Source organism: Anastrepha ludens, chromosome 3 (assembly GCF_028408465.1).
Source record: "Anastrepha ludens isolate Willacy chromosome 3, idAnaLude1.1, whole genome shotgun sequence".
Taxonomy (NCBI): Eukaryota; Metazoa; Arthropoda; class Insecta; order Diptera; family Tephritidae; genus Anastrepha; species Anastrepha ludens.
In genome coordinates, this window is record NC_071499.1 from 68,297,107 (window position 1) to 68,309,743 (window position 12,637).

Sequence of the window (12,637 nt, forward strand, 5' to 3'; positions counted from 1 at the left end):
ATCTAAAGCAACATCTTTTGTGATTTACTAAAAGGCGGACTTCGACGTCAACAACAGCAGGTCAGGTAAAGAAGCCGCGTAAGCCGAACGTTTTCATTGATGATGAGAAATACGCGATGGCCAAGACGCTCGTCGCGCAGAATTCATCCACCATGGAGATAGCACGCGCTCTCAACGTTTCGCAGATGACAGCTTGGAAGGTGCGCGATGCCATTGTCAAAGGACTGCCTCTGTCGTATCGCAACAAGAGAGACGGGCGTAGTGCTTCAAATGGGTCGAGTGTTTGCGGTGAAACGACTGGAAGTGCAGTATCGGAAAGCGTGGAACAACAGATGGCTCATCAATTGCTATTGCAACAGCAACTGCAACAAGAGAAATACCGTCAGGAGCAGTTACAATTGCAACAACAGCAACAACATCAGCAACAGCAAAAACGATTGCAGCAGCAGCAACAACAAGAACAACAAGACCGCTTGCGTTTGCTGCAAAGACAACAAACGTTAAAGGCACAACAAAATATTCAAAAACACCAGCAACTACAAGATCAACAACAACAACAGTCTCAACAAGACCAGGGACGAAATGGGCAGCATTATGCGACATCACAACCATCATCGTCGCCACGATACGAACAACCTGCTACCAGTACCACCGCGGCAGCCACGGTGAAATTTGTGCATCCACGACGTCGTTTGAAAGCGGCCGAGCGAGAGCAACGCGATAAGGAAATCACACGAGAAATACTCGAGCTCATACGCGAAGACAGTAATATTCAGTATTGGAAAGTATCTGCGCGTCTTGCCGAGAAAGGCTTTCCAATTTCGCCATCGTCCGTATGTCAAAAACTCAAATCCATGGGCATACATCGACGATGGAAGCCGGGCGATAAGCCACCAATGATGGTAGACATAGAGCAGCTGAAAGCGGTGAGTGCCATAGCCGGCAATCTGGTGCATCCACCAAACTCTGCCGATGAAGGCTATGACCATCAATTCGACATGGGTGGCGCACACTTTCTTAGTGCCTTTACGCGATGAACCAGAAGCGAAGTGTCAAGAAAAAAAGTTCAGCTATTAAATTAGCGTAAAATTTTGAACAAAGATTATACAAACATATACGTGCGTAAACGCACGTTGCGTTGTATACACACGCACACATACAAATGAATTAAACAGTATCTTTTCGAGGCAACATACAGTATACGAATACTTAAAATACACATAAAAAAGTGAACAAAGTTAGACAAGTATAGTAAAAAGTATTCGAGTTTCAAGTAGTGTCTTGATTAATTGCACAATTATAGTTAATCTTAAAAGTATTTATAAAATTGAGTTTTAAGGTGAAAAAGTTTAGAGTTCATAACAATGTATATGCAAAAAGTAAAGATGCAGTATTTGCAGGGATGATACTAGAATTAGAATTAGTATGAAGTGAGTCATTAATCAGCTGTATTATTAAACACAAAAACTCCTAATGGATAAAGCATTCCAATTTTTTTTTCTACACACGCCACTTAGCATATCCACTATTGAATTATTGCACAAGTTCAGTACTTGAAAAAAAAAAAATTTAAGCCATTAAATGGCAAAGACAGCTTCCATTTTATGTACGCATACATACGTAAATTTTGTTCCATACACTTATATTTTAGTACATATGCAGCTAAATGTGTATTTATTTTATGTTAACAAAAAGAAATGTCCATCAGAAAAAGGAAGTTAAGTTTATAGGTAATAAGTAATTAAAGGTTTACCTAAATATTACACTAAGAATGCACTTGAAAGACTAGATTGATAGACATATAAAGACATTATCAGACTCTTGTACGTAATAGTTACTTACAGATATTATTTTTGTTTTGTTGTAACTCTTCATTAAACGTTGAAAATGCTGTAATTGCAAAGCCTTTTCAATTTATTTTTAAGCATTTGTAGAACATTTTTAAATGTGACTAAAATTGCGTAATGCTCGAGTTGAATTCTCAGGAATTCAATTTACATACATACGTATCTGTAGACTTCTGATGACTCCGCTTAAATCGACTTAGCACTTTTTACCTTAGCACTACTGCTAGGTGTTTGGCCGAGCTCCTCCTTCCTCTGTTTTTTTGGCGTGCATCTCGATGTTGTTCCACAAAGGGAATAGAATAGTATAGAACAATGGGAGGTTTGTATTTGGATAAAATGGTCTTTTATGCCCTTAACTCATTACAATACCCCATCCGAACCCAGTTGTCTCAGTGAATATAAGATGCAGCTGGGTTAAGCTGAGCGTATGTGCCTTTCTTATGGTCGTACCAGGCCGAGATGTTTAATCTTTTCTCTCGCTATATGTATGTATAATTTAGGAGTCCATTTTAATAAAACTGGCTTTGCATACAACTACTAAAGTTTTCAGTGTAAGAACATAATTTATTAAACTAAGTCTAATCAAAACCTGTTAAAGTCAGAGAAGTTATTTTTTTCAAAAGTCTACAGATATACATAAGTGTCTACTCAATAAGTTTTAAGTTGAATGTGCAAAGATAATTCATGGAAATATTTACCGCTTACAATGTATAAAAAAAAAATTTTTTTTGCTACAAATTCAAACTAAAAACGTTAGTTAAATCTTTACGTACCTTTCTCACAGTTTCTTGTTTATGGAAATACGGAAAAACGTTTGTGCCGTCACATATCATTTGATATGAGCAAAAATAAAATTAAAAATTTTTGAAATGTTATCACCGGTCCCAACGTATCTGCCTTATAGAATATCAACATTTTTGTAAGCATACGATTATTTTTTAATACGCAAAGCATACGCCATAGTTGTTGAATTTCCAAAATTCTTGAAATCATGCAATCCAAAATTGTAGAGAAATGTTTCAAATGAATTCCTTTTGATTTAGACTTGTGTATGACTACATACTTACATATAAACGTTATAGGTACAGATATCCGTCCGATTTACAACACAGTTTAGTTCTGCTAATAACGACTTTTCTGGCTAAGTAACAAAAAGGCCGAAAAATCACAAGCTTGTATGAAAGTGAATGGAAGTGTTTGTAGTTTATTTTAATTTACGCCTCAAATGTATAACAAAAACGAAAAAAACAACACTTCCAATACTTGAAAATTATTAAGTTGCAGTACAATCCTAGCACGCAAGTAGGGCCATTAACGCATTGAAATTCGGTAACACCGGCCAATATGTACTTTTTGCTTAGCTCCTTAGTGTAAAATTTTGATTTGTTTCGGGTAAAAGATAAAGGGGGAAATAGTCATATTAGTTAATGTTTGCCACCTGCTGCAACGGTATATTATCAATAAAAAATAGCACAAGCTTTATGAGATTGAAGATGAAAATTTAAAAATCTTATTATTTCAAATGCCTAGAATAAAAATATATGCATTAAAATATACAAAAAAAAAGAACTGTTACTGTTTCTGATTTTCCCATAGCAAATTGAGGCTAAGCTTGACATAAAATTTAAAAGTTTCGGATTATAAATGATAAAAAAAGGTTTTAATTTTTTAGAGGTTCCAAGTCATTCTAGACTTATGATTTCTTTACCTGAACATTTCTGATGGCGTTGTTGTTATTGTAACAGCATAAACATTCCCCATAAATGTTTGCGGAACGCTGCTGGAGTTAAATCCCTTAGGCGTATACGAATCCGTCTACCGCAACTGATCCAAAAAATAGAACAAGTCTCAGTTTGAGAGGCAAAGCACTTCTCATGAAAGCCAATGTTGTTCGAAAGCGATATAAAGTTATAAAACCTACACCATAATTACACTGATCGACAAAAACTTACTTTTAATTTGTCATATGCGCTTTATATATGGTATTTTTTACCTTACTTTGACTCCCTAAGGACGAAAACAGGTGTAGGAAAAATGTGTCACCCATTAGGACAGGAATTTTTTTTTTTATTAAAATTTTTTTTTTATAAATTTTTATTATTTTACTTGAACTACAACTTGAAAACATATTTTTAAAATCCATAAATTATGATTTTCTGTAGTGTTTGACTTGAGGCTGATCACTTGCAAGTGTCAAAAATTAAACTTCCAACATCAGAGCACCCCATTTGCCGCTGTATCGTTTTTCCATGCTGGTTATATCCTGATGGAGCCTTTCTCAATGTTAATTGCCAATGTCTTCTAACTTATCGTAAAAAAATTCGAGGTTGATGTATAAAAAGTGAATATTTGTTTGTTTGTTTTGGCGCCTTATTCATTCCATTTATATTAGGCAATTAGCCAAAAGTAGCAATCAGCAAGCCATTCTTCGCGTTCTTTTTGCTCCGCCTGTAAGGTTTTTTTCGCATATCGTACAGAATGTATATGTGATGCTAAAAAATTACAAAAAACCAAAATAATCACGATAACCCTGATTCACCATCATCATACTGGCATTACGGTGCGGCATAGGCATTGCCTCCTCTATCATTTATCTCTACATTCCGCTGTCGCTCTATATTGTGGGCTTCTCATTTTTCGTATATCATCTTCTACGCCTTGTAACCATCTTCGGTGCGTCTTCTAATCGTATGGGGTCGAATATTTTCTTAAGAATTTTTCTTTCAAATCGCAGGATCCATGTCTCCCAACCGTAGTTTAGAACCGGTCTTATGATAATTTTGTACATCTGCAGTTTTCCTGTGATATCAAGGAAGATTTCATAAGTTTAGTTTGCCCAAAATATGCTCTGTTAGCTGCCTGCATGCGATCTTGCGTTGATAAGGATGGTCTTTATTTATGCTGAGTACTACACCCAGCCATTTAAATTCCGGTATAAGCTCAAAATTACACAGTGCGGCCGATTCCCAAAAAGCTGGCCAAAAGTCGAAAAAAAAAGTTTCTAGATAGAGTTTTTTTGTCTTTGGGTTGGCTACAGTAATGCCTTGAGTAGTGAAAACCGTTCATAGCAACGTCCTGTACCCTAAGTATCCTCTGTATTTTCAGTCGCAACGTGGCCTTCGTTTGAGCATCGTATTACTGTCGATGAATAGTGAAAGTTGTACACATTTGAAAGATTTTGTAATGGAGTAAATTGAACAAAACCAAATGGAATCATCTTCGGAAGGTTAGTAAAATACGAGAAATCTTTAGTACATATCAATACCTCGACACAAAATTTTTAGCTGCAGCAATACGTAGATACATTTTTTGCAATTTTGTTTATAAAATTTGAGTTTTCAAACTGTATAGTAATACAACGCCGTCATATGCTGCTTTGAAACCTATTAAAGGTTACTCAAAAAAGTAATGGTTACTGAATAAAACAAGATTCAGCTGCTACCACTTGCTACCTTGCGACCCCGAAAACATATAAATTTACATGCATCTTGATTATGTTCTTGAATATACGCTATTTCACGTGAGGGGGTGGCCAATAGGGGTGGAAGGGGGTGGATTTTCAAAATTTTAAGATCAAATTCGTAATCAGCGACCCCGACAACCCCCGAGTAAGAAATTTTGAATCAATTACTTAATTTTTTGAGTTTTGGCCAGCTTTTCGGGAATCGGCCGCACTGTGTGTCGCAACAAATCTCTGGGCGACGGAAAAAAAATATTTCTGTTTTAAAATAAGGTTATGTAGTAAAGTAATAATTAGCATACAGACTCCGTGTGGCAACAATCTTGTCGATCAGTGCTATTATTATTTCTATGAAGACTTTCGAAAATTCACTTTCATACCAACTGGCAGCTTTGAGCAAACAAAGAAAAAAGAAGAAATATTCCGTTGTTTTACATATTTCATTTTAATGTTATAGTTTATTATTTTAATTTGCAAAAATTCAGCATTTTTAAACACATACATACATCCATACAAACTCATTGATGGCAATAAATTGTAAGCCTAATAAAACAAAAACAAAACCAAGAACAAAGTAAAAAACACAAATGCTACAGTTTAGGGGCGCATAGTTATTATACAACATTAATCAGTGAGAATTAAGCCTTAAAGTGCAATTAAATAAAATACACACAAGCATACATACATATACACATATGATATATAAATAATATAATACAAGAGAACATACAAATGTACATATGTTCAATCTGTTGACCCAAACATTAATTTGGCAAATACCGCAAAATGGCTGCTCTCAAGCTTACATATGCATATGCACATAAGTTTAAAATCAAGTGCATAGTAGTATACTTACATACATCCGTGAAATTAAAAAAAAATTACATGTACATTACAAATACAAATACAATACTCGTATGTATGTATAGAGAAAGTATTAAGTATGTGAACTACACATACGAAGAGTATAAAGGCTTATATATGTATATAGTGTTAAGCATTAATTGTTAAACATATACAAGGAAGCATACATATTTAAATATGTATAGGTATGCTAAGACAAAACAAAGAGACAAACAAACAAACATATGTAACAAAAGGAAAGAAATTATACGAACTGCAGACATTTATATATACTTACGTGCTCTTATGAAATTATTTATTAAAGTAATGTCGGAAACAAGCAGCAAATGAAGTATCGCATCGACTTATGTACGTATGTGCATGCGTATGTATAAATGAAACGCTGTAATCGAAGCTATCGACAGAAACCACACCAGTTTTTGTTCACTTTATCTTAGTTTTACTTTTTATTTATTTATTTTTTTCTATTTTATGTGAGATTTTTTCATTTTCAAATATCAGCATTAGTTATATTTAATTACTTTATTATTTTTTAATGTTATTTATTTTCCAATGCGAAAAACGTGTATTAAATTCGATTAAATTACATGCTAGTATGTAAATACATATATGAATCAATGGTGTACATAAGTATGTATATACATATTTACATTCTGGGTTTTCTCATACATATTGAAACTGCAAAAGGTGTTTTAAATCGGATGACGGTTCGAGGATAATTCAGTAATTTTCCAATTGGTTCGTACAAAGCTGTAGCCGGCCAAGGGCTGTCAAGCCAGCAGCGTTCCCCAAAAATTTAAAAGATATATTTTGCGCTGCTACTAAAATATCAACTCGATAACTAAAAATAATTCACTTGATTTATCCTCTATTTGTTTTTGTCTATTATGTCGTTTATTGCGCTTTTTTGGAACTTTTCATAGTTAACCACATGACGCTCGGGGGTTTTTCACAAAAATGTAACCAAAAACATCAGGGCTTTTTATTTTGTATTTAAAAAGTTTATATTGTTTGAAAATAAAAATAACCAATGCCAAGTACCAATTGGCAAACACGATTCGTTCATTTATCGTATGTAATACAAACATGTCGAAACCTGCGAGCAACCAAGGCGCATTCATTAAAGGTGGTGTCACTAGCCCAACAACACTGTTCTGTACGTTTTATTGTCAAAGCAAAGTATTGAGAAACTAGAAAACAAATAATCAATTTTCCTTGTTTCATTCTGAGCTGACAGCCACAACGAAAGAAAAAAAACAACTCAGCTGATTTACCAACGCCACCTTTAATATATTCACCTTGCGAGCAGCACTCGGTTTGGTGCGTTATAGGGTTGTCACAATGGGCCGTTTCCGTCTGTTGCGACAACGCATTTGACTGACCACAATTTAAGTATTGCCGCATATAAACAAAAAAAAAAACAACAGATATTCTTGTCGTGGAACAAATATCATATTTCGTTGTGTATAAACAGGTTTTGTTGGTTGTGAAATATCCAATCCAATTAATGCTTATTGAAGCGACCATAATCGGGATCGGGATGTACACATTCATTTTTCAGAGCAACTTGGTTAAAATTTGCCTTTTCTCTACTCTTTCAAGCGTTTATTGGAAATATCGGAAATATTACGGTACATTTGAATTCACTCAACTCATTTAACATGCATTTATTTTCTGCATTTAATTTGATATAAAAAACACACCATCGATAAAAATTTGCCCGATACAAAATTGTTCTTCTTCAAACAGTTGTCATTTTTGTCGCACTTGTCGTACGCCAAAAGTAGAAAGTTGACAATTCTTATGCATTCCGGCATGGCGTACGGCAGGTATGTGGCGCCTTCCACTCAAATACACATAATCTATTTTGCTCTCAGTCAAATTCGTTGCCGTAAAGGACGGAACGTATCCATTGTGACGGCCCTATTAGAGTACATATGTCCGCCGCACGCGAGTGCTGTTCGGTCAAATTCATTAAGCGGTTAAGAAGAGCGAAGCCGTGCCAATTTTTTTATTTTATTTAGATATCTTTACTTGCTCTCAATAATGAAATTTTAAAGCACTTGTCAAGTTCAAGTAAGTCATAATTCTGCGACAGTCAGTTTTACAGGAACTTTATTTTTTATAAAAGAATTATTTTAATTGAACTTAAACTTGAAAATATGTTTTTTAAATTCAAAAATTATGATTTATTATAGTATTTGACTTGAGGCTGATCACTTGCAAGTGCCAGTTTTGTATACCATTCACACACATTTACGTACCCTTCCCAAATAACGCGTTTAGAAGATAATTCGTTTTATTTAAAAAATAAATAAATACCCCAACGAAATGCTAAAGAACACGAGCATTTGATATTATAGAAAAACGAACTACGCTGAATTCACAGCACAGAAAAGTATACGTACTGTATAAAAAAAAACTTAAATCTATTTATAACTAATGCTAATGGTTTGATAGTATTTAGGTGGGTCTACCTTTGTCTCTGCTACTACCCTAAACCGATTTTGCATGAAAAACAACTTCTTCTTTGTTCTTTCTTTGTTGCTATGGCTGTTTGGTTCCATTTACACTCCAAACTATCCTTAATTTCTTGTTTCTTGCTATAAGTTCTTATTCGCTGTTCTAATTCATAGCCGTATGTATTTCTGCCTTGAAAAAGCTCGTCTTAAAAAACATTTGCCGTTCGGAGTCGGCTTAAAATTGCACGGCCAAACACCTTAAAAAAGTGTAAGCGCCAATTATTTATTTATTTTATTTTAAGGGGTAGTCAGAGGCCTGAAAAAATGATGACTTTCAATAATTTTTTTTTGCAGTCAATGGCTTTATTTTACAAAAATAAAAACAAAGCATTAATACATCATGTTTCGACTTAACTTTAGCAAAATTTCAAAAAAAAAAATTAATAATTGTAAAAGTTGGCGCTGTTTGTGTGGAGCCCGTTTCTCCAGAAGTCCCTTGCGGTGATCATCACAAGTCCTTGGAGATTCATCTTAAATCAATCGGACAAGAGAAATTAGTCTTATTAATAGATAATCTTGAGCCTGATCGAAGCTATATTTTGTGTTTTTTACATTAACAATATGGCGGCCTCAGGAATTATTTTTCAGATTTTCGAGAAAAAACCGACAATTAATTAAAAAAAATACGAAATTTTGAAAAAAAATTCTTTCGATCAAGCACGAGTTTTTTATATTTTTCACAAGCATTATAAATTTTATTGAAATCTTCCAAGCGGTATTTAAGTTACAGTGATCACCAGTTCGAAAACCACAGTTTTGAGAAAATCGCATTTAAAGTTTTGCTATCGTTTACCGGAGCACCCGATCGCCCTGTGTTAATTGTTGAATAACTCGAAAAGTATTTGTCGGATTCACTTCAAATTTTCTCACAATGTTTTTAAGATATTATACTTTAAAAAAATGCAAAAGAAAAAATTAAATTTTGTGAAAATTCTGACTACCCCTAACCTCTGAATTCATCCCATAAATGTTCTATATGATTGAGGTTCGGTGATTGGCGTGGCCAATGGACTTGTTTTGCTACGTTACAAAGCAACCATTCCTTTACTATGTATATGTGGCGGGTACTTCGGAACGTTGTCCTGTTGAGAATACGATCCACTACTCAGACCCAATGTGCTTGCGGATTCTTTCAAATTGCATTTCAGAATGTGTAAAATAATGCAATTTATCGACCCCATTCGCTTACATACATCCCCATACCATCACCGAACCTCTGCCGTACTTCACAGTTCAGATAAGGTTTTTCGGTTGCAGGCCCAATTCGCTTTGCGCCATATTTTCAATCTTTCATCATAGTCGAATAAATTCAATTTACTATCATCACTAAACAACAGCTTCTTGTAGAAATCAGTCGATTTGTCGGCATACTGTAATTAGAATTCGAGCCGTTTCTTTTTCTCAATTTCGTTTATGAGTAATTTTTTCTCGGCACTTGGCTATTATATGCGTTTCCTCTCAAAAAACTCCGTACTGTTTCATTAATATTGTGGTCGGTTTCTAGGGATGTTTTTCTCTTTTGTCCACAAAACTTTTTTGGTGTATCGCTTAATTCTTTTAGAAATTTTAGGTGGGCGATCACTTCTAGGTTTGCTGGCTAATGACTTTGTCTGAAATTTGTTGTTTTATTGCTTACAGTCGGCACTTAGTAGTTTTACCCAGCAGCGCTCTCGCTCTACCACGAAAATGCTTCTTATGAAAACAATCCGCCGTTATAAGTCAGAGTAAAGTTGCTGGATACTAAACTTGTTAAAAGTCAACTGCATTTTTAATTTTATTTACCAATTTTCTTGGTACATCAGCTAGAAAAATTATTGAATTTATGCACAAATTGAACCACATTTTTGCATGCATAGAATAATAGATGGCGCAAAATTGGTTTTTGCATTACTTTTTTACTAAATAAAAAACGATTTTGAGTGCTGGAAATCTTTATTTGGACCGATTGGGTGATTAATTTTGCGCCACCTTGTATGAAAAGGCAACTGTTTAGATGCCCAGAATTATTGAGTATTGAGGAAACCCGTTAAACACATATACATACATATATGTATACTATATATATACATACATATGTACATGCATATGTATTTACAAGCACTCAAACGCGTTGCAGATTATTTTCATTTTAACTTTTAACGATTATAAGCACTGATATTTATTTTACAAGAACTGTATAATTATAATTACCTAGTAATATAGTTCATTTATCATTTTTAACGAGCAACAATAACCATATACATATACATACATACATATATACCTAAATAGTTTCGTAAGTAAAAAAAATGGCAATGAAATGCATACACACATACATACATACATTCATATGTACATGTAAATTTACATAATTAAGTATCTGTATATGAGATTGAAATGTGCACGTATGTAGAAAATTTTAGCAAAATTCTTTTATTGCATTGCCTTGTATGTTCTTCTGGCATTAGCGTACATACATACAAACATACGAGCATAAATGTATACATACCTACTATGTGCATAATTAATATACATAAAGATATATATAGAATATATCCTTATATCTGTGTAAATGACAAGCGCACGGTTAGGTATGTGCACTATAATATATACAAACATACGTAAGTGGAATCATATATATATATATATATATATATACAAACATACAAATAATATGCACATCCATGCAAACAAACAATACATCCATATAAAACAATAAACATTTCTACCATAAAGTGTTGTGCCTGAATGTAAGGTTTTTAACAGAATATATTAAAAGTTGTGTAGTGAAAAGAAAACGCAGAGAGCTTTTAAAAGGGACAACTTCAACAAAAACACCAACAATAGTAACAAAATGGGAAATTACTTTAATAAATGCAAAATATTATTTTGTTGAAAAACAAAAAAAAAAAAATACAAACAATGGTACGTAGATACATATATTGTTATTAACATTCCATAAATATAAAATAAAAATAAAAAAATAAAATGTTTCCTTGTATTGGAATTAAGCGTGTTTTATTCGAATGGCGTACGTACGGGTCGAAAATGTGCTAAGCGTTAAGCAATGAAGCGCGTAAAATTCACAAAACGCTGTCACGACCTGCAAACGTCTAGCAGGAAGACCGTGCAGCCCAAGAATCCTGAGATGAACGCACAATTACATCATGATAATAAGACCAATGATAACATATGGAGTGGTTGCTTGGGCATCGAGAGCCACTCTCTCGACAGTGCGGGAAGCGTCAACGGTCTGTTAGTTGGCTAAATGACAGTCCAGAGTATCGTTTACAAGCGAGCGGAAACATCTTGCCGAGAGTAAACGCGAAAAAAGAAAATTCGTGATGGATTTCAAACGTAATAGTGCGATTGCATTATATTTGACTGGAAAATCACAGCCAGCGATTGTTCGTGAGCTCGGGCACCTTAAAGTAAATAAAGCTTTTGTTTATCGCACCATCACTCGTTTCAATGATACGAGTAGCATCGCGAAACGTAATGGAGGTGGTTATCAAAAGACTGCAACGTCGCGTGAAATGGTTCAAGAAGTGAAGAAGCGGCTTGAGCGAAATATCCGACGAAATGCCAATCAAATGGCGAAAGAACTGAAAATATCTGACCGTTGCATCCGCCGCATACTGAAAAATGATCTTAAAGTCAAGCCTTACAAGATCCAAAAGACGCGTGATCTCACATCAAAGCAGCAACAAGTCAGACTTGTGAGAACCGTTCCCACGACAGTCGGTTCTACGTTACCGGAACGATCCGGATTTATATCCGGCCAAGGACTGTCACTTCAGCAGCATTCCCCATATATGTATGGGGAATGTTTATGCTACTACAACAACAATAACTTGGGAGAACGAAGGAGTTGCTTCGCTTGGCCGAAAGCGGTAAATTTCCGAACATTGTGTTTTCTGACGAGAGAATTTTTCAAATTGAGCAATTTGTAAACTCACAAAACA

General features: G+C 34.5%; 1 protein-coding gene across 1 annotated transcript in view; it reads left to right on the forward strand.

Annotated features, from left to right (window-relative positions):
* The window catches only part of LOC128858171 (uncharacterized), a 70,843-nt gene extending 58,695 nt beyond the window's left edge, over positions 1-12,148 (forward strand). The window contains exon 8 of the mRNA XM_054094215.1: positions 35-12,148. Within this exon, the coding sequence (XP_053950190.1) occupies positions 35-1,037 (1,003 nt within the window). The 3' untranslated portion in view covers positions 1,038-12,148. The remainder of the gene's footprint in view (positions 1-34) is intronic.
* Positions 12,149-12,637: the final 489 nt, after the last annotated feature.